This window comes from Cucumis melo, chromosome 8 (genome assembly GCF_025177605.1).
Source record: "Cucumis melo cultivar AY chromosome 8, USDA_Cmelo_AY_1.0, whole genome shotgun sequence".
Classification (NCBI taxonomy): Eukaryota; Viridiplantae; Streptophyta; class Magnoliopsida; order Cucurbitales; family Cucurbitaceae; genus Cucumis; species Cucumis melo.
In genome coordinates, this window is record NC_066864.1 from 3115609 (window position 1) to 3142527 (window position 26919).

General features: G+C 28.6%; 4 protein-coding genes across 5 annotated transcripts; 2 read left to right on the forward strand and 2 right to left on the reverse strand.

Moving 5' to 3' along the window:
• Positions 1–1682: 1682 nt before the first annotated feature.
• On the reverse strand, positions 1683–2987 carry LOC103484704 (geranylgeranyl pyrophosphate synthase 7, chloroplastic-like). Its single transcript, XM_008441933.2, has one exon. It carries the CDS (start codon positions 2984–2986, stop codon positions 1853–1855), a length of 1134 nt encoding a protein of 377 aa, XP_008440155.1. The 5' UTR covers position 2987; the 3' UTR covers positions 1683–1852.
• A 7958-nt stretch (positions 2988–10945) lies between these two features.
• On the forward strand, positions 10946–12349 carry LOC103484705 (calcium uniporter protein 3, mitochondrial). The gene is made up of 2 exons (XM_008441934.3): positions 10946–11530; positions 11748–12349. The coding sequence occupies exons 1-2, from the start codon at positions 10994–10996 to the stop codon at positions 12189–12191; spliced, it is 981 nt and encodes a 326-aa protein (XP_008440156.1). The 5' UTR covers positions 10946–10993; the 3' UTR covers positions 12192–12349.
• A 4180-nt stretch (positions 12350–16529) lies between these two features.
• Positions 16530–18308, reverse strand: LOC103484706 (elongation of fatty acids protein 3-like). The gene has a single exon (XM_008441935.3). It carries the CDS (start codon positions 18060–18062, stop codon positions 17112–17114), a length of 951 nt encoding a protein of 316 aa, XP_008440157.1. The 5' UTR covers positions 18063–18308; the 3' UTR covers positions 16530–17111.
• Positions 18309–24098: 5790 nt separating this feature from the next.
• LOC103484707 (uncharacterized) lies at positions 24099–25545 on the forward strand. Of its 2 annotated transcripts, none has more exons than XM_008441936.2 (2): positions 24099–24304; positions 24549–25545. In XM_008441936.2, the coding sequence occupies exon 2, from the start codon at positions 24580–24582 to the stop codon at positions 25264–25266; it is 687 nt and encodes a 228-aa protein (XP_008440158.1). In that variant the 5' UTR covers positions 24099–24304; positions 24549–24579; the 3' UTR covers positions 25267–25545. The 2 variants fall into 2 exon arrangements, with proteins under 2 accessions (XP_008440158.1, XP_008440160.1); XM_008441938.3 differs by having other exon boundaries at positions 24108–24304; positions 24578–25545.
• The last annotated feature ends 1374 nt before the right edge of the window (positions 25546–26919 follow it).

Here is a 26919-nt window from a genome sequence, read left to right on the forward strand (position 1 = left end):
ACACATTTAAAAAAAAAAATGTTTGTCTTCACATTTATGATTAATTTATATCACAGTCATTAGGGAAAAATGATTCTTTGTATTTATTTTTCTTTAATAATCGATAAATGTCGTATCTTTATATTTCGTAACAAGTATTTCGCTTTTGTATATATATATATCTAGTTTTTTTTTCTTCAAAAAAACAAAATTAAATAAATTTCCAGATCTCAAACGGCCGCTTGGCAATTTAAAACTGTACTTTTTTTTTCTTTAAGTTTTAAAAATATTTATGAAAAAGAAAAATTATATTTAGAATATTAAAAAAATTGGTTGATATCTAAATTGTGTATAGTCAATAATAGAGGGCGGATTACAAAATATAATAGAAATGTCTAACAACAAATCAAATATGCTTAATTTTGTTTTCTCAAATCTCTTCTAATTTAACATATTCAATTCAACTAAGAAGTTTATAATTTGGTGGACCTAGGAGTTAAACATTTAATAAAAAACATTTTACGATTGAAATTATGGGTTCCAATGAAGGTTATTGTTAGATCATAAATGGAGGGAATTTTGAAATTTTGGAACATTTAAAGGGGTAGAAAATTAACTCTAACTTAGAATGTAATTCGACTCATTTATTAAAGCTAAAAGCTATGTATTTGTTTTTATGAAGGAGTTAGAAATTTAAAATGTTATATGATCAAATATGAGTTTCATGAAAACGTGTGAGGGAACATTATTATTAATTTAATAAAGAAGACAAAATATTTAACTAATGGGTAGATTTTAGTATAATTCAATTTAGTAAATGTTATACTTTTAACTAAAACATATTTCAACAACTTCACTTACAACTCAATCATCATTTATTCGACATTTTTAAAGTTTAAACAACAAATTCTATTGATTACACATAAACACAAGATAAACAAATTAATAAATTGTGTTGAGTTATCGATACTTTTTGGTTTGAATGAATGTGAAAATTATTTTCAACTAATTATTCATCCTACTAAAAAAATGTCTAAATGAAAGTACATACAGAGAAAAGACTTTTTTTTATCTTTTTTCTAAAAGCATTTTTCTAATTTAAAAATTTGTAATTTTGAGTAGAATATTAGGTAAATAAAAGGATGCTATGGAAATGGAAAGTAATCTGACACTAATTAATTAGCTCAGCAATACAGCTTAGGCACATCTTACTTCCTCGAAACATCAACCATTCATTCATTTTTTCATTTGCTTCTCATCTCAACCAAATACATTGTTTCTTCTTTCAATGGAAAATTTGTTGGATTTCACTGAATAAATTGTAAAACCAATAAACACACACACACACACAAAAAAACATTATATTTATATTTTATAAGATGAACACTTTAGACACATAAATTATAGAAAAATTATTTTAAATAAAAAATGCGATCACGTCTATTCATATGTATTAAAAAAAATTATAAATCATAAAGCTTAATCATTTTATATCAACTTACTTAGTACTTATTATTGGATGCAAACTTGAGTTACGATTAAGCATTAAATTAGATACAAAATTCTTTTGTCATATACAATCGCCAAAATGAACTTTATCCAAAAGCATAGATGTTTATAAAATAATAATATTATTAATAAAAAGTTAGTATGGTTTCAAAGAGAGAAACTGATAATTATGACATCATTACCAATATGTTTGGACAGATACAACAAACTGTGACATTAAACTTATTTTATATTATATTTTTTAAATTATTCAACGAGACCATCATAAATATTGAGTTTAGTTGGATATAAATTCGAAAATTTATAATGTTAAAATCCAACGGTGCAAAATGATGATTAGCCCCGTCCGAATAATTAATTTGTTTTATCTTTGCCTATAAGCAATGTAATTGGACAAAGCAATTAACGGCTCCGCCTTAACCGGATCGAATCCGGCCAACGCTTCAACGGCTTCTTCCCTCAAAGTTTCAGCAAATTCTTTCGATTTTTCAATTCCCATTAATTTCGGATACGTCGCTTTCTCCGCCGCCACGTCTTTTCCGGCGGTTTTCCCCAATTCCTCCGTCGATTTCGTCACATCCAGAATGTCGTCCACCACTTGGAACAACAGTCCGATACGTCGGGCGAATATCCTAAGTTTTTCTATTTCCTCCTCGCTTCCGCCACCCACGATTGCTCCGATGACGGCTGCGGCTTCCAGAAGCGCCGCCGTCTTATGCACATGGATGTACTCAAGAAGTTCCAATCCCACGTCGTTTGCCCCTTCCGACTCTATGTCCACCACTTGCCCTGCCACCAACCCTCCCGATCCGGTCGCCTTCGCCAATTCCCCAATCGCCCGCACCACTCTCTCCGGCGACACCCCCGCCGCTGTCACCGCCGCCGCCATATGTTCAAAAGCGAAAGATAAAAGCGCGTCACCAGCAAGCACCGCGACGTCCTCCCCGAACATACGGTGGTTCGTCGGCTTACCTCGCCGGAGGTCGTCGTTGTCCATGCATGGAAGATCGTCGTGGATGAGCGACATGGTATGGATCATTTCGATGGAACAAGCAGCCGGTATGGCCGCGGACTCAGGACCACCGACGAGATCGCATGCGGCGAGACAGAGTACTGGACGGACCCGTTTTCCGCCGGCGAGGAGAGAGTAACGCATGGCCTCGTGGATTTTGAGTGGGTCCTGGAGAGAAACGGCGTCATTGAGAGCTTGGTTGACTAAATTAGCCTTCTGGATCATGTAGTCCTTGAAACGGAAGGAGGGGTTTTGGTCATCATTTTGTTCAAGTTTTGGTTGGAGCTCTGTTTGTTCTGTGGTTAATACGGCGGATAGAGGGCGGCGAGAGGAAGGAGTTTTTATGGATTTGGAAGGAATTAGAAGAGAAATAGGAGAGGTTAATGGATGAAGAAGAAAAGAGGATTTGGATTTGGATTTGTGAGAATTGGTGAAAACAGAGGAGCTGTGTATCAATGGGTTTGTAAAATTAAAAGAGGAGCTCATAATTTATCTTCTTCTTCTTCTTCTTCTTCTTTGTTTAATTTATTTGAGAGTGAATGAGTGAAGAAGATGGTGAGTTTATATAGGGAATGTGGACCTCAAAACATTCTGACGTCATAGTTCAAAATCCCAACTATGTTTTTTTTAATTTAACAACTAAACTATATTTTTATAATTACTCTCCAAACATTTGTTTATTTGTTTTTTAAATGCTATTTCTAAATTCTTTTTGTTTTGCCATTTTTTTTCTATCGAAAATGTAATCAAATTTTAAAGATTAAAAAATCCTATTATTTTATTTTTAATCTTGACTTGATTTTATAAAATATTGGTAAAAGGACAGATAATAAAGTAATAAATTTGGGGGGGGGGGGGGGGGGGGAAGTGATGTTTGTAGACATAGTTTGAGAAAAAGGTTAAAACTAAAAACCAAATAGTAATTAAAATTAGGGTGTAAATGGTTAACAATTATATTTTCAATGTAATTATTATAAAGGGCCAAAAAAGGCATGCAAACATTTATTTTGTTCTATTGTTTTGTGTTGAAAATGACATCTTAATTATTTGTTATATATCTTTCATTCGTCCATATGTGTCTTTCAAATAGAAGAATTGACAACAGACCTTTTTTTTTTCTTCCTTCAAAAAATTAATAATTTTTCAATTAAAAATGTTTTCCTTTGGTCTTCAAAGCTTTGAAGTTCCAATAAATTTCTAAATTCCAATTTTATAAAATGTTAAATTAAATTGATTTATAAGATATAAATTAAAATTTTGATGGGATAGAAGTGGGCATTATATACTGTTTAAAATCAATGGAGTAAAATAGTAATTTGAGCTATGAAACATTTGTAAATTTAAGAATTAAAATATAGAAATTTGAAATTTATGATTAAGAAAATTATAGGTGTGAAATTAATTGTTTGGTAGAGAGAGAGAGAAAGGAAAAAAAAAAAAAAAGACATGCAAGACACACACACATATGTTAATATATGTTCATGCAAAACTTTTAAAAATAAGAAATTTATAAATATATATGTATATGGACATGCAAAACTTTTAAAATAAGAAATTTAGAAGACATAAATACTTATATATTTTTACTCGGAATTAGATTCATAAATTTTATTGAGAAAAGTTTTATAATTTAATAAAAGATATATATGAAATAAAATGCAAGAGGAAAGAAAGCTACATGTATTTAGTTTCAAACCATGTAACTCGTGAAATAAATTGAATCATAGTGTTAGACAAATAATTTGAAATGTACTTCTACATTAATATAAAATAAATGATAAATATGTTAAGTTCCATAAATAATGTATACACATTCTAACATATTGTATTAGCATCTACGTGAATACAATAATAACAATATATCGATGTTTTTATTAATATCTTCGTTAAATTGAATATTTTGATGATGAGTATTTGTTAATTAAGAAAAAGGGAATCTTATATACATACATATATATAAAAGAGCATCGTTTGAAGTGCCCAACGAGGAGATGCCAAAGCATAGCAATTTGGATTTTGTAAACTTATTACCTAAATTGGCATTTACTTTTTGACGCTTTTGGATTTTTCATTTTCATTCCTTTTGTTTATTTAAACCCCAACACCCCTTTTAATTGCTTTCCCAACCAATCTCTATCCAATTTTTAAAATTTAATCAATTAGTACAAAATGATAATAATAATTTCCTTTCCCTCCCCAAGGAAATTAATATCCCATTATTAGTCATTTAAGAAGAAAATGGAATCTTTTCTCATTCAACACGTAAATGAAGAATTGGGACTATCGGTACAAATTTGTTTTCATTATGAATATTGATAAATTTAGTGTGAAGTATAAGGTTCAACATCATACCTATCTACTTCAAGAAGATAAAAAATAAATTACATAGATACATAACCAAAATAAATAAATAAACATCATGTCTATCTACTTCCTAAATTTTAAATGATTCCAATTATTTTTCTATTTCTTTCAATTTAATCTTTACTAAAATTGGTTATTCATGGTATGGTAACAAAATTATAAGTTCAACGTACTAACATTTTTTGTTTATACGATTATTTATTCTTATTCATATTTTTTAACCGATCTTTTTAAAGACTAAACCAAGATTTGAGAACTAAAAAAATTGTCGGATAGTTTATTTATCTAATTTTGGCTTTTCTTTTATCAATGCTAAAAAGCATTAGAAATTATATTTAGATAGAGATTAAACTATAGAAGTTGTTAGTTCTAGTTTTTGAAAAATACAAGCGTTTTAGAAACTTCCAAAACTGCATATAAATTTTGGAAACAACAAACTCGAGGTCTCTCTTCCATAAATTAAGGAAGAGAAGAAAACATAAATTAAAGGAATGTTTTTATTATTTATTTTCTTTCTAAAATATATAATAAATATCTAAAAAATTAAGAAACAAAGATAATCAAAATTCTTAATTTAAAATTGATAATATAAATATAATTATGACAATTAAATTATATTAATTTTTATAATGTTTAATTTAAAATTGAAGAGAATAAAAGAATAGTAATAAAAAACGAGAATCCAAATATTTTTGACTTTGTGTTGTACTTGGAAAATCTATAAAATTCAATCATGGCTGCCTTTTCATTAAATTCATTCAACATCAATCCCACTTTCCCCACTCTCAATCTCTTTCTACTAATGCATGTTTTCAAATGAAAGGTCATGATACACATTTATTTCACTATTCACAACACACATAAACTCATCTTTTTCACATATTTTGGAACAATTTGTTTTTCAAATTTTAACCTACTTCGATTACAATATTTAAATCTTCTTACTTCGTTTGTTTATTTATTTACTTTTATATAAATACCATATCATAAATTTTCATTGGACCGAGATAATAGGTCAAATTTATGAATAAATGAAAAGAATAGAAATTGAGACGTAAATGAGAATCAAACAAAATATGTGATGGATGGAACCCCTGAAATTGTAGTTATTACTTCAATTAATTAACCCAAAGGTTTATAGCATCGTGGGCCAAGATGGGTTTGGGCTTTGAAGGAAGTATGGCCCACAAAATCAAAGTTGCTCATTTCTTAGTAATAAACATCAAAGTTCTTCACAAATTAGCCTTCAATAATCTTGCCAAAATTCACTAGCTTTAACCATAGTCCAGCTTTAATTAATAACATAGTTTGTTTTAGTCTCACTAATTTTGTACCATACTTATCTTTTATAATTCATCAAAAGCATAAGAATACTTTTATTAATGTATTTCTCAATAAACACTTAGGTCAAAATTGTCATGCTCTTGTTAAGTTAAAGGCTAAGATTGCAATAGTTAATTAAATTTGTAGTGCAATTGAGGTAATGGGTGAAATCTATGGCCAAACAAGTTAAATTTATCCGTCAAGTTAAATCTAAAGTAATTGTGAAAATAAGACAATTAACTAATTAATTAAAATAAATAATAATTAAACATTGGTTAATCTAAAGTAACAACTAAACAAATATTAAACTCAAATTAAACATACTAAATATCATATAGTTTACAAAATAGATATATTAGAGATAATTTATATTTTTCAAACTTAAGTGCATAAAGAAAATTACAAACTTTGGATTAAAAATAATGATCTTTTTTTTTTTCAAAATAAAATAATAAAGTGGGAAAAACAAATAGATAAACTGAGTCCATTAGATTGTCTAATTATGACTTTTTATCGTAAACATTATTTTTAAAATAGTATGATTTTAATTGGTTTTGAACTTTTGAAAAATATCATTTTTTTAACGATATTCAAACAATGACAAATCAAAAACAAACTCTCTAGCAAACTCAACAACAAAATATATTATTTTTTAAATCATAAAAAATAATTACTTAATTCAAACTTCATGTATTGATATTATTTGACATACGCATTAGATACTAGTGGAGTTTCATATATATTTACTCTATTCAAATTTGTTATATTTATGTTATTTATTATTTTGATCGTAAAACTTAGAGAATTTGTATTATATAAACTCTATAATCTTATAAGCGCATCTAAATAGTGAATATTTTCTAATAAAATTGTTCTCTCCTTCTACCGTTGACGTAGCTAGCCATTGAACAACTTAAACATGTGTCTCAATTTTCTTATGTTTTATGTTTTTTTTTTTTTTTTTTGTCAATTCTATAACACGTTAGCATGATAATGGCTTTACGAGCTCAACGCTATCTAGTAAAATCTTTAATCCTAACAAACATACATTGCCAATATCGTATGAAGGTGGTGAACTATAAATGAGTTGAATTCATATTACCCTATAAAAGTCCAAAAGACACATTTAAATTGTTTTGAAATTGAGTACAAGAAACAAACAGATGTAACAAAATGACATATTAATTAATAGTTAATTGGCAAAGATACAAATGCTATATAGTTTAAAATTAAACTAATAATTATTACTTCAATCATAAATGACAAATTGTAAGATTTTCTTTTAAATTAGAGTTTCAACCTCTTATATACATTTTACTATATTTATTGTATTAAAGAAAATGTCAATGATTAGTTTAGTTTTCCAAGGTCGTAAAATTGTTAAATAGATCACTAACCTTTCAATTTAATTAATAGGTTTTCCAATTTGGAAAAGGCTAATTAATAACTTGACCTATTCAACAATGTTTTTTCTTCTTCTTAAATCACATGCCTACTAAAATAAAATCAAAATTTTAGGGGTTCATTAAACGTAAAACTTAAGTTATATTTAATAGGTCAATTATCAATTATTTATTTTATAAAAATGGTATAAAAAAACATTGTTTTTTTTTTCTTTTTTTTTTTCTCTTCAGTAAATCGAAAGGGTGTTTGAAGGTGTGGGATCATGGGAGTTTGAAATTTTGTTTGGAGTCGGCACCGGCGGGTGTTGTTGTTGTTGTTGTTGTTGTGTTGGCGTTGGTCAAAAGGTTAGTGGTATGTGGCGACACGTTTGGGTGTCATACCCATCCGATCAATTCCTCCCTTTTCTATTTCATATTATTTTTATTCTAATTCCATCTTCTTTTCCCTACTGCTTAATATTAAAAATACAAAATAATTCCAAACTCCTCCTTTCCAAATCTATATCCACCTACTTATGTTAATCTCACCAATTAATCTATTTCATCCTCCAACAAAAACTTATAAACAACAATATCTTCTTGATCCCATTTAAAATCATTCTCAAATAGTTAGAAATTAGTAATTTCAAAGATAGTCTTAGATTGTCTATCGATTCTTAGCATTTTCAATTTTGTAAGTTAAATTTTATTACAATGGAGATTAAATTACAAATTTTGATTTGTATGATTTGAAAAAGTTAAAATTTTAGTTTTTAAGATTTTAAAAGAAAGAATTTAATCATTCTTTAAACTACATGAACTTGAATTGTTTGTACGTCTAATATTTATCTATTATATTTATTGAATTATTTTTTTAAATGGTTGTAATAAAGAATTATTATTTGAACACAATCTGACAATATTGTACATATAAACTATAAAAGAATAGTAACATTATCTTAACAAATAAGGTGGCAAATTATAACCCAAAAAAAAAAAAACAAAGAAAGAAGAAGAAAAATCAAATAAAACGTGTTGATGTTTTTCATTAAATAAATTCCAGAAGAGATTAACATTAGTGGTTGAAAATTAAAGCAATACAATCAATTTTTTGTTTATTTAAAAGAAAAAAAAAAGTCAAAAGAGAAAAAGATAGATAAATATTAGAATGATAATAATAAATTAAAATTAGGTGCAATTATTATAGTGGGAGTAGCCAATACGAATTGAGATAGGGATTTTCCTCAAAATAAATAAAAATAGGGATAAGGATGCATCTAAGGCGACTAGATTACACGTGTGAAGCGTGTCCAACAACGAAGGAACCGTAGCCAGCCTCCTCCCTATTGTTTTACATAATTATAATTAAATTACTTTGAATTAACTAATTTTCTTCTCCCTTTTTAATTCCTCCTTATCTTAAATAATCGAATCTATAATCTCTAATTTAAACCACATTAATTGAATCATTCCAAACCTTTTTCCATCTACTAACAAAATATTTGTATTTTACCTTTTATATTTATTTTTTATGAATACAATTTTATCCTTTAGTTTATACAAATTTTACAAAATATCTATACCTATTGATTTTAAAAATTATGACAATTTATAAAGATTTGTTCATTTGAAATTAAATTTGCTCAAATTTTAATTTAATTTTTAACTCTAGAAAAAAAAATTGTAAATTTCAACAGAACTAATTCTTTGATAATTTATTGATTTTATATTAATTAAATATATAGTATTCCTTGAATAATGATTTTTCTTCCACTTAAAGGAAGAGATGACAATACTTTTAAAGTTGAAATTATTGTGGTGCTTAATTATCTAAGTTTAAATTTCAAATTGATAAATTTGTAAATTTGTGGTTAAAATTGACGTTTTTCGTTTTTCTAAAATGAAAGTTTTGTTTTTCATTTATTTTTTTTTTATTAAATTACTGAATAAGTCGAATAAGATAAAATATATTTTCACCTATGAGTAATTTTTGCGACTGTTTGATTTTTATTTTAGGAGTAGATATTGATTATTACGGACAAAAAACAACTTTTTATGTAATAGGCATTATATCGTTGAAATTGAAAAACGAACATGATTTGAGAAACCAAAACACATTTCAACTTTTTAGGTGTTTAGTTACAGCTGATGATAGATCAATATGAGAACGTATAAAATAGTCAAATAATCGTTTCAAAAATAAGTTTAAACTTTTGGATAAATTTTTGGGATAAGATCAAAACTGAATCTTTTAGATCAAACACACAGTTACTCATTAACAAGATGATGACGCAGGTCATAAAACCTATTGAGATGTAAATTTTTTGACCATAAACTTCCTTAAATAAAGTATAAATTCTTTGACTTCTATCGAGATAAAGTTATTTTCACATTTAATCTTAGGGATAACAAGGAATTTTCTAGAAATAGAGAAAAGAGAGAAAAAAAAAAAGTTGTTTCCATCATATATCTTTAATTTCTATCTTAACAAACTAAATTTATTTATTTTGTTCATATCAAAATTAGTTAAATAAGAATCATAACTTTTAGTTAAATAAACCTGTTATTTTACTTTTTTGAAAAATAACAAAATAAATTCTATGGAAACCAATTTTTAGATTTGTTTAAACCAAAACATTAAGATTTTGTCGCTATTTCGATTTTAGTTTTTAAAAATTGAGTATATTTTCTCAGCTATATTCTCATCTAAATTGTATTATTTTAAATTATAATTTTAAATTTAATTTTTTTAAAGGTATTATAATGTGACGTGAGTGAGACCTCTTGTCTTCGGGTACAAGAGATCTCAGGTTTAAAGAGGTATGATTGAGCTGAGTTCATGTTAACATTTTGAAGTCTATTAGTAAAAAGTAAATAATAAATCAAGAAATTTAAACGGATATGATTATTCATAAACTTAATTTCTAGAAACCAAAATCAAATAGTACCAAACACGACCTAAAATTTGACAATTAGCCATATATAAGGGATAAAGATAGTAAAAAATAGGAGTGTCCAAATAACACAACAATGCCGATGATAAGACTATACAAACCAAATTGCAAAAAAATTTGGTTGGTTAATTTCAAATTTGGATTGAGTTTGGTTGAATTTGTTTATATTATTATAACATATACATTATAATTTATAAAAAGATTATAATTAATGGGTTTAGAGTAACCCAATTAAACAAAATTAAAAATAATATAATTAAGCATTTAATTTAAAAATTTTATAAGTTGTTATAATTTGAATTTCCCATATAATTGTAAATTTAACCTTTTGCTAAAAGAAAAAGGAAAAAGGAGGATGCGGCGTGCGGATGCGGTGCGGGACACCTATATAATCAATACCCACATTAATTAATTCTAACTCACCCCATTCCCCCTTTCCAAACTCTCCAACTTTATTTCCTTTCCGTAAAATGGCATCCAAGAAAGCCCTCCCTCGCCGTCTCTTCAACGCCGCCAATCGCCTACTCTTCCGAAATTCCCCCAATCCCCGCCCCCATATATCCAATAACCTCCCTCTTGATCCCGGAGACCATGGAATTTTCCGTCGTTTCCTTCATCGGAAACCCAATTTTCCCCCTCCCTCCACATTCACCCGATCGCTTCCCGTCGGATTGGGGAATGTGATGGAACAGCTATTTTCCCGCGATAGGATTCTTTTAGATGGACTGAAGCCTCCGACGACGGCGCCGGCGTCGGTTCCTTCGGAGTTGGAAGGACTTACGGTGGAGGAGACGAGGAAGTTAGTGAAATTGACGGAGGTGGTGAGATTGAAGAGGAAATTGAAGGAGATTCCTAGGAGTTGGATTACGTATCAGGAATTTGTTCGGATTTGTGGAGAAGATTGTTGGGATGATAATGAAGAGTATGGCGTTGAGTTGGCTAAGAGGCTTGATCATTCCGGTGCCGTCATCGTTTTGGGGAACCTCGTGTTTCTCGATCCCGAGCAGGTAGTTGCCGTTAAATCAACCCATCAATTAAACAACTTACGATCAAGATTAAAATTTAATGAAAAATCCAACAACTAAGATTTAATTATGAATTGGTACACTCAGAATATATATATATATATATATATATATATATAAAATTTGATTAAATTTGAACGTTGTATGAATATGAATATTAACATTTCTAACCAACTGTGTTTTTAACTTTTGTATATAGATGGCGAAATCAATTGCTAGCTTGATTCCCACTCTACTAATGAACAACGAAGGCTCAGAAGGCAATGAGGAGCTTGAAGAAATGGAGAAGCAGAAGGCCATGATCGACGTTGAGGCCGACCAACAAGTCCGTCGTGAGCTTCGTTGGGGGCTTGGGTTTTTGGTAGCTCAAACCGCTGCCCTTATGAGGCTAACATTTTGGGAGCTAACTTGGGACGTAATGGAGCCTATTTGCTACTTCATAACGTCAACATATTTCATGGGTGGTTATGCCTTCTTTCTAACCACTTCCAAAGAGCCTTCTTTTGAAGGGATTTACCAAACCCGCTTCATGGCTAAGCAAAAGCACCTCATGAAGCTCCACAATTTTGATATCCATAAATACAATCGCCTCAGAGGACACCATTCCAATCCTTTGACTTCTACATATCATCATTTTTTATAAAATTTGAGAGTATATGTACAAAAATTGAGAGCATTAATTCATCTTTTGAAAAAAAAAAAATATTTCTTTTATACTTTCTATACCTTCTTGTGAGATGAGTTTTGAGCATTTTGTATACAACGAATGGAATGGAATTTCATCAACGTAACTCTTAAATATAATCCTATATTTAAGTCATTAACATTGATACCTACAATTAATAATATACTCTCCTTCACTAATTTAATTAATTTAGAGCTAAACCATCTAATAGGTTCTTTTAAATGTCCTACAAACAAAAGGGGTTGCATCGAAGAAGAGAAATAATTAGTTTAATTAAAATAAAAATACATATATGAAAACGCTAATTGCTTTCAAATAAATAAGTTTACACGATTAATAAAATTAGGTTATATAATTTGTGATTCTAGATCAAAATATTTTGAATAGAGGTTTGTGGAGACAATATAAACAAAGAACTTAATAAACATATTTTTGGAATCAATAAGAATAAACAAACCAATAGTCGGTAACAAAATTATTACAACCATATAACACTACAAGATATGGTATATAATAATTATATATACTTAGACACCTCTTAAGTATGTGCTCGTGTATGTAATGGATAGATTCAATATATTTAATCAAACTATGAATTCTTAATAATGAACAATAATATACTATGACTTTAAGAAGTTTTTACGAATAAAAACAAAACATCACTGAATGGCCCAAAGCTGCTAGAGCAAAACTTTGAAGCAGACATTTTTTCTTAGCCACTGTTTACAATTCCACCAATAAAAGATGTTAGCAGAAGAAGTCATGTCAATGGGGATTTAAAAGAGGTCTTTGAAAGGTTTAGTTAAGTTATGGGCTAAGGATGTATATTGGGGCTTCATTTTAATTGGCCCAACAAAGTAGGTTGAAAGAGGAACCAAACATGGTCCCACATTAACAATAATAATTGATTTGCTTTTATTTCTCATCCTCACCTATATAAATTATCCTCTCATTTTATTCAAATTACTTTTCTTTTTTTAAAAAAATTAAGAATAAATGTTCGTATTAATTCTTTTGTAGTTATTTTAATTTTTTCCCCCCAAAAGACAGATAGTTATGAAAAGCTCTTCAAACTACGTTTTGGCAAAATGTTAGTAAAGTAATTAATTTTATGGTGCAACATAAAAGTAGAAAAAAGATATGATAAACTTTAACCAAAACAAGACTACCCAATAGTTTAGAAAACACCCATAAAACTTAGCTGCGTTGGTTTCTATCTAGTGGATGTCTTGAAGATTTTCACATGACTTTGCATGTTTTCTATCTTTCTTGTTTTCTTTTATCACTCAGTTATTTTAAAGGGATTTTGCAAAAATAATAACTAAAAAAACTATTTATATTTCGTAGAAAAAAATTATTAAAAAACAAAAATTAATCGCACCTCATTTTCTATAACGTAAATATTTTGTTTGTTTTGTTTTGTTTTTTTTATAACTTTTTTTTGTGTGAAAAGTTTTTTTTTTTACAACTCTTCTAATCTATTTCTTGTCGATCATAATCACTTTGGGGATTTTTATTTTAAATGAAATATTTGTTTGGTTAAGAGTGTTAGCTTATTAAAGATTTCAAGGGAAATAATTGTTTGCCAAAAGGATTTGATTTTATTTGAGCCTATTTTTATATAAATATAATAAAATAAGTCAAAATATTACTACGATTTACTACATTAAATCAAGTTATTGATTTATCCGGGTCTATTATAGTTAGATTGTGATAATTTTAGAAGCTTTGTTGTTTAAAATAATCTTTCTAGAATTATTATTATAATAATAATAAACAATAAAATATATTATTATTAGTTATTTTTAAATAAAATAAACAAATAAAGGATATTCGTAAATAATCAAAAGTAGTGTAGAATTTAATATTAAGAAGGCGACAAATTGAAGTTGGAAAAAATGATATAATTTGACGATGATGTTTAACTAAAAAAAAAAGTTTTATAATAATATTATAAATAATAAAGAAGACCTCTCCACCTCCAATAAAGACACCATGATGTCAACAACAAATTAGAAACGTTTTTGTTTTATCTTAAAAAGTTTATGTCGTTTGTTGGACACTTTATTCATACTTTTTGCTTTTTGAAAATTAAGTATGTTATGGGTAGGTTACTCATTGAGTCAGTGGAGATCGAGAGTCTCTAGAGAGATAGAAGACTTATATACAAAGTCTAGATTTAGCTTAGGGAACTCATGAGATACTTTAGAAAAAAACCTATAAAAGAATTTAAAGGGAGCTAAAAAAAATCACTAGAGAGTCTAATGGTAGACTCATGGAGAGCTTGAATGTAGCATAGAAGACCCACGAAGGAGCTTAGCTAGTTAGAGCTTAGAGGGTTCATGAAAAGCTAAATGGTAGTTCAAAATATTCATGAAAGAGCTTAGGAACAACTCAAATTTAAGTCACGTACAAGATTTGGAGAACTCATGGTAGATCTCTGTTGGACCCATGGAAGTTTGAGGAATCACAATGGAAGATCTTGGAGTGATTGAGTTTGAAACCATCCAAATGCTTAATGAAGAGTCCATAACATAATTGTTGTGAATTAAATTGAGTGGGTAATGCATTTAAACATGGGTTACAACACTTCAAGTGGTGGTAGTGTGACCATTCAACGAGCATTAACTCAACAATTCAAAAAAAAAATGAAGAGAGGTAGTTTGAGCCCAAACGTTAGTTACATATTGTTATCCTGTCTAAACGACCAAAGTCAAAGTTCAAAGGTAGGTCAAAAATTCTCTATTATTTTCTATTGTTAAGTTACTCATAGATTCAAAACTGACATGACTATTGACCCTTAAATTCTTTTGTCTTACAACTATTCGAATGATTTTCTCTTGTAATACAAATTTACGGTCGATCAATTTTTTGGCATCAAATTAAGAAAAAGCTTATATTTTTCTTAAAATGGTTTACTATTCTCTTTAGCAAAAAATTGATTTTTTAGCCAAAATTAAAAAATAAAAACGCACGATTTTAAGAATTATCAACATATAATTTTTCAAGATTACTTGACTTTTTTTTTTTAATAAAGAAAACAATGGTAAAATGCAGACAACATAGTAATAAGTTGAGAAGGATAAGGAGTATTTACAGACTCGATTTTTGAAACTTAAAGACAAAAAAACAAAATTATTATCGAACAGAATCTCATAAATAAATTATGTTTTGAATATAATATATATTGGTGGAACAAATACTTTTCTTTGAAGAAAAAACCAATAGAAAAGTCAATTTAAACATTAGAAATATCCTCGATCGATTAAAATGTGAGGGCTCAAATTATCAGTGAAGGAGGATTGAAATGTCGGTTGTGAGTCTGGATTATAAACTTACTTAATTATCTGAATATTTAAGATCTCTTTTCCCTTAAAACTTAATTATAATTGAATTAAAAGAAATTAAATATATTTATTAAGAGATAAGTCTCTTATTTTATATACCTATAAGGTTCTTATCTTATCCCATAATAACATTTTTAATACAACCATATATGAAAGTAGAAAATTCTCAAATTTTGACAATTTTGATTTACAATATATGAGTCATGTTTAAGTTCTGACGTTTTCAATCTTTCCATATAAAATATAGAATAACACTTGTGATTATCATCATGTTACAAAAAAATGCAAAATTATACACATTAAGGTATAATGAATATTTAAGAATTTCCATACTTCCAACGTTTATGCAGTAGAGACTATAGTGTTAAACTATGTGGTAGGAACCACAACATCTCTTTGTTAAAACTTAAAAGCAAAATAACGTAAAATATAAAAAGTATTTGTTATGTTTCAAAATTCATGAACTAACTAAAATTAACATGTTGAGGCAAATAAGGTGTTGTGGGTGTCCATTATGAGCATAGTTATATCAATAATTATTAATACATTTTATGTTAGGTTTATACTTACTCATGTATGTTGATATTGATATACGTCGAAGTATCGATGTCATATCTGTGCAAATCAAGGGTTGACACAGTACCAAAGTTATCGAAATAAAGATTGGGAAAAATAATCTTCCCACGTCCTTTTTAAAGGGACCATTTCATGTGGGTGAGTGTATGTATATATAATAATAAACATAGAAAAATAAAGATCGTTTGCTTGTAATTAAAGTTGTTCAAAAGGAATAACAATGGAATCTTAAAAATGCTATGCTCTATGGTCAAATGTTCCCATCACTATGAAGGAAAAAGAAAATATTTGGATAATAAAAAAGAAAGAAAGTTTTGAGAAGACACGAAGGAATTGTTAAGTGAGAAGTTAAAAATCACATAAAGAGAGGGAATAAGAAAGTAGGAAGCACATCTCATAATAATTTCTCCCTTTTTAGGTACATAACATTCAGTGCCATGTTAGTTTTGTTTATTTTTCCTGCAAAAGGTAACACTTCAATTTCAAACTTTGATGCAAACAATATTATTATTATTATTACTATTATTATTATGATTCTAAGATTTTTTTTTAATAGAAAAAATAAAATCATTCTATTGTTTCTCCATCATTTAAACCCTAAATCCTGAGGTGTGTTTTCCTAAACATTACACTTTTCCTCAGCCATTGAACAACCCTATACACATACACTTATAAATTTTATAATAATATACATAATACATAATATATTTACTTACCTCTTTACAATACCAAAATTTCACAATTTGTTTTTCTTAGCTGCTTCCAAACGGGCAGTCATGAGTCACCACCACACCACCAAATCTCTTTCTTTCTTTCTTTCTTTCTTTCTTTCTTTCTTTCTTTCTTTCTCACCATACATGCATTCATCAAATTTTCCTACCAATTCCTTTGAAAAATCCAAAACCTGAAGTGGGATTTCAATTCCCATTCCTCACAAACAGAATCAATCAATCGATTAATGGAACTTCTCTTTGAAATTATCAGATTCAGACATTCTTCTTCCAAGAGATTGATTCTTTAAATTTCCAGAACAGGCCGGTTGATGGTGGTGGTGTTTGATGATCTTCACAGAATCCTCTGTATCCCCAAGATGGATTTTGAGATAGAAGTTCAAGAAAAGCAGTAAAATGGCTCCGTTGAGTACAGAATTGAAACTCCAAGCCCCAATTCCGTTGCATCCACCTTTCATGAAATGAAGCAACAAAACCCCCACATGGCAAGCTAAATTACAACCCAACAGAACGAATTGACAATTCACAACAAAAGGGAAACAAGCCCTTCGCAATCCAATCGCCGTCCAGAATCTGTAACCGTAAACCACCGCGTACACCACCGATGTCGACAGAATCGCCAGAACCTGAAAGGATTGAGAAAATTCAAGCCACAGGAAGGACATAAACGTGGAGATCGAGTGGTTAAAAAGCTGGAAGAAGGAGAGTCTACGCCGAAGTAGAATGGTGAAAATGGTACGGAACATATGGAAGAATCGAGATAAGTAATAGATGTAAGACCAGAAGAAGACGCGCCCTGAAGGACGAGTGCCTAAGGGGAAACAGAGAAGCCATTGGAAGGGGGTTTTGGAGCGGCGCCAAAACCAGCGGGTGTCGCGGATCTCGGCCAGGGAAGAGAGGAGGATACCGGCGGAGATGAGAGTAGAGATTAGGGCCATGGAGAGGGAATGGATGGCTGGAATGGGACCAAGAGGGACAGAGCGGCCGGGGCGGAGGAGGAGGGTGAGGAAGAGATGGAGGGCCGTGGAGAAGGCGAGGTAAAAGGCTATGGAAGAGAAGAGGAAGGACCAAGTGGAACCCCATGAATGGGTATGACTCCAACGGAATCCAACGATGGAGGGGTGCTCCGATAGCCAGTAGGTGAAGTCGTTGATGGGAATGATTCCGGGAGACATCGCCGTCGACGTTGAGAGGAAACGATCAGACGGCGGTAGAGGAGGAGGGCGAGGGTGGGATTTACGTCAGGATCATGGAGAAGCCATGAGAATGGCGAAATCAGAGCAAAATTGGAGAGGAGGGGAAGGAATTTGTGGAAAAAGGTAGAAATTTTGGGCCGTTTTTTAGCGGAAATGTGTGGGTGGAAATGGAAATACCCTTTCTTTTTACCATCCACACGTGTGTAACCTATCTAACACGAGCTCCTTCAATTCTAATTTTCATTAAATCGTTACCTTACCACTTACTTTTCAAACATTTCAAATGATTTGTTTAGATTTAGTACCTTTCCTTTATTATTATTATTATTTTAATCTTATTTATTCTTTTTAGCAAATATTTTTTATTTATTATTATTTTTTACCCTTACCAATATAACCAAATCTATTTACAACAAATAACAAATCTTATCAATTTACCATTTAAGTATCTTTTACAATTAATTTCATATTTTATTCATAAAATTTCTTTTTCTTTTTCTTTTTCTTTTTTATTTTCAAATAGAGAAATAATTTGATTCGTAATATGAATCTTAATAGCTTCGCCTTATTAGAAAAAGTATTTTTGTAGGCATTTAACTTTTTAGGGGATACCATTTAGACACATCAAACTTAATTACACTAAAACTAATTGTAGCATTGGACATTTATGAATCTTTGTAGATATGACACAGCCAAACAAACTTTGTCATCACACCTACTACTCTTAAGAAAATGTAACTAAATAGGGACAACTGTGTTTTAGTTAATTAAAACAAACTTTTATTCAATGCAATTTAAAATATACCTTTTAAAAAGTACTTCATCTAAAAGTATGTCAAACTCATCATATGCATCTCCTAAAATATCAAATTGAAATGATATATATATATATATATATATATATATATATATATATATATATATATATATATATATATATATAAACACTATAGCAACAAAAACAAAATTAATTTAACCTTTAAATATAGTTTTGTCATCACACTTCCATTTTGTATTTATTTAGTTTTTATAACTTAAATTTTGTGATCAATACCAATTTATATCTCTAATTATATTGATACAACTCTTGATTAATTTATGGTGCAAAATTGATGTTTTCCTAACTATCTTAAATCTATACTTCTACGCCCTTCACAGCGAAATAAACCATACAATCTTAATTAGAAACTTTAAAATTATATTAATGTTTTTAAAACTATAGTCTATATACATCAATTAATTAAATTTGCACAATTAACTATTTAAATTTTGTAGATTAAATACTTATGATTTGACCTCTAGTCATAAAATACATACATGTTTTCTTTAAATTTAAACTTTAACAGCTTTTAATAATTGGATTGTCTTAGCTAAGTCATCAAATGATAGAGCAATAATTTAATGACATTAGTTTTTAAAAATTATGCAACAACCAAAGATCATTTTATTAATGACAATCAATTAAAATATAGCATTATTCTAAACTAATTTAATATAACATGATCATTTTGTCATGTTTATCCGATATGGTCACAATTAATGCTTGGATATGTGTGCAATTTCAAGTAATTAAACATACAATTTGTTAGCCAACTTAAATAAGGAAATTAAAACATGTCTTTTTTCTTAAAAAAAAAAACAATTATTTGATTATTTTACAACAATCCATTCAGAAATCTTAGGTTAATTATTGCTTATTTAAATAGCTTCCAAATTTTAAAAGGTTATTGATTTGATTGTATTGAAATTTTTTCAAAGATGAAATATTATCGATCAAACAATATCTAAAAGTAAATAAAGAGCCGTTCCGATAGTTGTGGGTAAGAAAATACTACGTAAAACATTAATTATTTGCTTTTTAAAAATTGAATTATATTTGAAATTAAGTGATAATTGATTTAAAGATGGAAATATTATTATGAACTAAAAAAATTGAAGCTATTTACAATCTCTTAAAAAAAAAAACTTCCAGAGAATTTAAGAGATTTTGTAATAATGGTAAATAATTTTAGTTTTTATTATATTTAAAAATATCCAAACTGGAGAAATATAATAAAAAAAATATTTTATATGTCTACTCAGCTGTGTTATCCAAATTTATTCATTTCCATTTGTACTAACAAAATATACGTGATAAATGAATAATAAAAATACTTTTGATTAAAAATGTGAATATGCTATTTTATTTGTAGGAAAAATCCTAAAATGCTTTTTGAAATTTAAGATTTAGAGTATGATATATTTTAGTTTGATGGCTTTATTATTTTTAATATATATGAATATGGATCAAAAGTTAATTTGGATTACAACAGTTAACCAAAATAATAATATATATAATTTAATATGTGATATTTCATGATTGGTTAAGCTAAACTCACCTTAATATTTATTTGTAATGCGAAAATTTAACATAGGTATTTATAGGATTAAAGTAGATAACAAAATATGATATTTTTAAGTTTGAATTAAAAACACTATTTAAGTAAGTAGTTCATATAACCTAACATTTATACCAAAAAGTAGAAAGAGATAAAATTGTGACGACACAAATGTTCACTCACAATCTCACATCATCAAGAAACTTCAATTTAAATAACTTCAAAATCTACACTTTCTTCTTTACAAAATTGAGGTATTGTAGCTTTTGAAAAAAAAAAAAAGATCATATATACTCATATGTATGTATATATATGTATGTGTATATATAATTTAATATGACCAAATATAAATTGTTTTTTATCGTGATGGATCTATTGTACCTTAAAACAAAAATTGACACGTCCTTAATACTAAATCAAAATAGCTAATTTTCATCAATTTTAAATATGTACTCATCGAAAAATAATGTAACTTCAAATTATATATTTTACCCTTACATTTATCGTGGAAGTGACGAAAAAATATTATAATTCTAAGGTAGTATATAAAGATTATTATTTATATCTTATTTTATTATTTTGTTTTAAAAAGAATCTAGAGTTATATATATTTAATCTAAAAAAAAAAAAGATTAATATATACTACATTATGATAGAAAAAGTTGAGATGGAAAATTAAATGTCGTAAGGTAGGTGGAAAATATTTATTACTTTTGAAATAATTGAGACTCTACACTACATGAAGAAGGGTAGGGATTGGATTGCATGCAAACTAATATCATCATCTACCGACATCACCTATAATTACTGTCTTTACTCATTCATTACACACACATATATATTATATCCTCAATCTTTAAAATTATTTCATTAAATAATATTTCTTACATTGATTAATACTTGCATGCACTAAAATCATTTTTAATCGAGTTCCACAAAATGATTCATTATGATAAATTTTATAAGCTAGATTTACGGTATATTCTATTTTTTTTAACATGTGAGAGTAAAAATTCAAACTTTAAAAATTAAGTTGAAAAATATAACTTTATTTGTTATTTATAGTTTAAATGTGTTAATATGTAGATATATTATGTCTAACAAGTTCAGGAGGATAGATTTATTTGGATATACTTTAACCATTCTTTTGAATTACGAACTTGTAATGTATAACAAAAACTCCACGATGTTGTCGAGATAAATCACGACCCGTTAAAAAAATGTAAGCTATTTTACTCTACGTTCATAATTTTATTATTAAATTTTGAAACATGTGCTTTCCTATTATATATTAAATAACATCAAACACAATTTCATTTAATAGTCAATCCATACCCCTAGTTGAACTTGAATTGAACCTAGATTTAAGAGTCTTCAATCTCAGCTTAACTATAATTAAATGCAACCTCCTATTCTTCTCCCAAGATAGAAGATTCAATTTTCATCTCAAAGTGTTCGTTGTGTTTGACCTTGAACAACTTTTTAATAATTGTACTGGATGAGATTAAATGAAAATAACAACAAATCATAATAAATAGTCTAAATTGATTCACTCACTCTTGAAAAATGTATACACAATTTAAATTTGTTTGATTCATAATGATTTACGTGGGAAACAAATGGAAGTAAAGGTAATTTATAGGTTTGATAAGATGCCTCTAAATATTCCAAATCTCTGTATTTATGAATGTGACATATTTGCGGTTTCCCACATTACTTTTAATACCTTTGAAACTTGTGTTTTGCAAATTAAATCATTTTGAGTATGTGGCTAAAGTGTTTGTGATTTGTTGGCGTACAAAATTCCCACGTGGGCCTTTGACATTTCTTCGGCCCATTCTATTTGTTCGGACACGTCATTATTGGAGTTTGACTGCATGAAAGTTTTCGTCATAGATTACATTTTAATCGATAATATATGGTTAGATTATGTTACGATAGGTTGATGTATAATAAAAGAAAATAAATTATTGTTTCCTTCAATTTAGTTATAAACAGTTGATTTTAATAATAATATTAATTCACTTGCGATTTATACATAAAAAAAAAACACAATTTTAGTTTGTTGAAGTTTAAAATACCTATTCAATGCACACGTTTGTAAGTAGTTTTGAAAAGAGGAAACCATTTAGGTTATATTGAAAATCATTTTGATATTTTCCTTTTATCCTTTTAAATTCAATATGTAACTATTTTATACCAAAATGATATTTCAAAATATATAGTTGATTATCGATTAGAATATTATTTAATAACGAAAGATTTAAAATGATATACATAAAATATACGTAGTAAGTTTCCATTTCCTATATATATATCTCCGCACCCAAATTCAATCATCACTGTTGTAACATTATATATTGGAAACTCTATGAAACATTTAATTAATCTACCAGATCGGTCCAACTCAATTTTCAATAGCGAAGTCCCATTGATATCAATTGATTGGTACACATTAGGGATTAAAACAACAAATGAAATGGAACTAATAAAAATTAAAGTACAAAATATTTTGGTTGGTTTGAGATGTGTATTAAGTATGAATAAAAATTGGTTGGTCATCCATAAAAAAAAAATGATAGTATTGATATTTTATTTACCTTAATTGGTTGGTGTTCATTATTTATTTATTTATTTTCTTTTGCAAAAGTCAATGCATCCAAAGTAACTTAGCTTGTACTTATTAAATATTGAAAGCCTTGATTTAAACACTAGACAATCAAGTTTTATTTTTTTAAAAAAATTAAATTTATATACACGTTTCTTTCTCTTGTTCTCATCTACATTCCAAACTAATCATTTAAAAACAACAAAATTAGTTTAAAAATTTGTAATTAATTTTATTCAGAATTTAAATACTAATACACGAGATAAAATAATGATTAAAAACGGTAAGAAAAAAACTAAGATAGTTTTCTTAAAAAAAAAAAAAGTTAAATTACTATTTTAGTCTATAATTTTAATCCTTCTCTTTTCAATATTTCAATTTTAGTTTATGGTTTTCAAAATTAGAAAAATAAATTATTTACCCTCCGGAGAAAAAAAAAATTATATTACACTCCATTTTTCTTATAAATATAATGTGTAAATATTTTCATAAATCTCCTATTTTTAATATATCTATAACTTATCTCAACGTTAATAATCTAGAGTTGAGTTATTAAAAGAATTTTGTTACTAACTAACATTTACACTACAAATTCATGTATTGAACTGTCATGCATGACATATATTTTTTTTGTTATATAATAAATTTTGACTAAATTTAAGTTTTATTAAAAATATATATATAAAAAAAGTAAACTTTTGTTTTAAGAAAAAAGAAAAAGCTTCATATGATATGAACCAAAACAATATTTAATAAATAAAAAAAGAAATATTAATTGATGAGAGTTAGGAGAAAGGGGAGGATGGGTATATTTAAAGATGAAATAAAGAAGAGCCGTCGGATTCATATTGGGGGACCTTAAAACGCAGCGTTTGGTGGTAAAGTGAGATAGAAAAAAAAGAATGGTAATGTTGGAATACAGGTATTGGTCTCTGCTATGCTCCATAGGACGACCAAACTTACACGTTGTTATCCGTCGACTTACAATTTACAATATAATATATATATTATATATATTACTAAATAAGAAAAATAGAAAAATAAACAAATCCCTTTGATGTTGAATCCTTCGTATCTTCTTCTTCCTCCCATTCTATTCTACTCTCTTCTACGCCTTTCTTTTATTTCTACCTCCTGAATTCCACAGATTCCTGTTTCTCACCTCAACCCTACAACTATTCTCTTTTCTATACCCCTTCTCCTTTTCACTCTTTCCCTTTCTTTTCCTCTCACAGGTCCGTTCACTCTCTTCTCTTTATTTGCCTTTCGTTTCATTCCGTTGTGATTCTGATTTTGGGGCTTTCTTCTCCTCTGCCCTTTTCCCTGATTTTATTCTTTCTGGCTTTATTTTCTTACAATCATCGGTTTTTATTACCATCTGTGTTTTCGGATTTTTTTTTTGTTGCTTGATCTTGATATGAAGTTGTGTTGGATCTTATTTTGATTTTGTTTCGTTTTGCGATTTGTGGTGATTAATAGCTGCTGATGTTTTGTGGGGTTTTACTTAGAAATGGCGAATGAGTTTGGTGAATCGACAAGTATGCCACATCGGAACCCATCGTGCTCTACTAACAGTGATACTACTAATAATGATACTGGTGATTTTGAATGCAATATTTGCTTTGAGTTAGCTCAAGACCCAATTATTACTCTTTGTGGTCATCTCTTTTGCTGGCCTTGTTTATATAGATGGCTGCATCATCACTCACAATGTCAAGAATGTCCTGTTTGTAAGGCTCTTATTCAAGAGGAAAAGTTGGTTCCTCTTTATGGTAGGGGTAAAATACCATCTGATCCAAGATTAAATAGATATCCTGGTATTGATATTCCAAATCGTCCTGCCGGTCAAAGACCTCAAACAGCACCACCTCCTGTTCCTAATGATTTTGCAAACTATGGATTTGGATTCACTGGTGGCTTTATGCCAATGGCATCAGCAAGAATTGGCAATTTCACTTTAGCTACTGCTTTTGGTGGTCTGATCCCATCTTTATTCAATATCCAGTTTCATGGATTTCCCGATGCTACAGTTTATGGAACTACTTCTGGTTACCCTTATGCATTCAACACCTTTCATGGAGGTCATGGTCACCATTTTCCGCAACCGTCCACTCGAGGTCAGCATGCTGATAACGTACTGAAAAACCTTCTTTTACTTGTTGGTGTCTTTGTAATTCTTGCCTTGCTCTGGTGGTAAAAGATAATGTTTTGACTTCAATGGAAATTACACAAGTGTAGAGATTTTCATTTAGTGCCTTATGAAGTAGGTTAGCTGATACTGTGGTCATATATATGTGTGTGTGTGTATGCTTGATAAAACTTACTGTGAGTTTACCATCAATTCGTGTTATGGATGTCCCAAAGGACTTCTGGTTGTTGCTTTCTTTTGCACAAACCAGCTCTCATATTCACATCTTTCTACTGCAAACTTCTTTATCCAACCGTAATAAAGTGAAAATTTTGCTATTTTGTTCAAGTTCAGTTCATTTTCTATTTTATTGGATTACAATTGATTGGATGAATCGTTTTAATGTAGGAGAAGTTGCAAATATAGTAATCAACTAAATGCAAAGGAATTTGCTAATATAACTAAATTTAGATCAAGCTCTTGAAATCTATTAGTAATAGACTGTATCTATAACACTAAATTTAGATCAAGCTCTTGAAATCTATTAGTAATAGACTGTATCTATAACAAGAGTCTTTTGCTAATAGATTTTGCTATATTTACAATTTTTTATGGATTTTTCTCTATGATTCATTATTAGTTTTAAAACTTTTGCCCATTGCAATTACTCTTTGATGTAATGTTAAGTTTGCTAGAGAACTTGGTGGTTTTCTGCCATGTTGGAAGTTCAGACTGTTGTTGAGTTCTCTAGTGTTCCTTGATTACTTTGTTCTTGGTGGTTTTCTGCCATGTTGGAAGTTCAGACTGTTGAGTTCTGTAGTGTTCCTTGATTACTTTGTTCTTGGTCATCCTTCCGTTTGTTGAGTTTGATTTTTGTTGTGATCTACTAGTTTTTAGTTATGAACTAAAGCTTGGTTTGATGTGCTAGAATGCAATTGACTTTGCATTTGATTGAATTTTAGTTCAAATCAGAAATCGGAATTTGGAATGAGAGAAATCAATGGAACATAGTTGCTATTGGTTCTTAGTATTCATAGAGGTAATGGCATTGGAGATTGGTCTTGGCTCCTGTACAATGATTAGAGATGAATTAACAAAATCTACAAGGTCTTTGGTTCATAAACTTTCAATTTTATTTTCAGGTGGTTCTAGAACTTAAAACAAATTTAATACTCTCAATTCTGTGATCAATGGATCTCCAAATTTCAAGTTATGTCTAACATAATTCATATATGTATTTGGAATAAATTTTGTGACGAAATATGAAGTTTATGCCTATCATATCTTGAACATCTGAAAAGCTATTTGAGAAGATTTATGCGACAATTTTAAAGTTAATGGATTATTAGACATCATACCAAAAATTATGTAATTAATTTATCTTCTCTTTTTTTAAAAAATGAAGATTGACAATGCCCCAACATGTTGGCTCAAGAAAGTTGGTAAGAAACTATGAAGTTTCTTTAACCAACTAATTATCTTTAATTAAAACAATCGTTGAGATTAACATTTCATTATCGCCAAACTAATCAACTTTTTGACTTGCACCTTTATGATTAATAGAAAATTAAATACTCTATTACATTATTATCAAGTCACGCTTAATTCCCAAGTCAATACATTTATTATTGATGTCATCTAATGGGGAAATTAATATAGCAATTTTACCTTTCAAATATATATATATATATATATCAACTTTGTGTATTGTAATGCCTTTTC

What these genes read in the sequence shown, in the direction of transcription:
- LOC103484705 (XM_008441934.3), top strand. Translation starts at nt 10,994, where the DNA reads ATGGCATCCAAGAAAGCCCTCCCTCGCCGTCTCTTCAACGCCGCCAAT. An exon ending in TGTTTCTCGATCCCGAGCAG is followed by an intron (nt 11,531 to 11,747) that starts GTAGTTGCCGTT and finishes TTTTGTATATAG; the next exon opens with ATGGCGAAATCAATTGCTAG.
- LOC103484707 (XM_008441936.2), top strand. Translation starts at nt 24,580, where the DNA reads ATGGCGAATGAGTTTGGTGAATCGACAAGTATGCCACATCGGAACCCA.
- LOC103484706 (XM_008441935.3), bottom strand. Translation starts at nt 18,062, where the DNA reads ATGTCTCCCGGAATCATTCCCATCAACGACTTCACCTACTGGCTATCG.
- LOC103484704 (XM_008441933.2), bottom strand. Translation starts at nt 2,986, where the DNA reads ATGAGCTCCTCTTTTAATTTTACAAACCCATTGATACACAGCTCCTCT.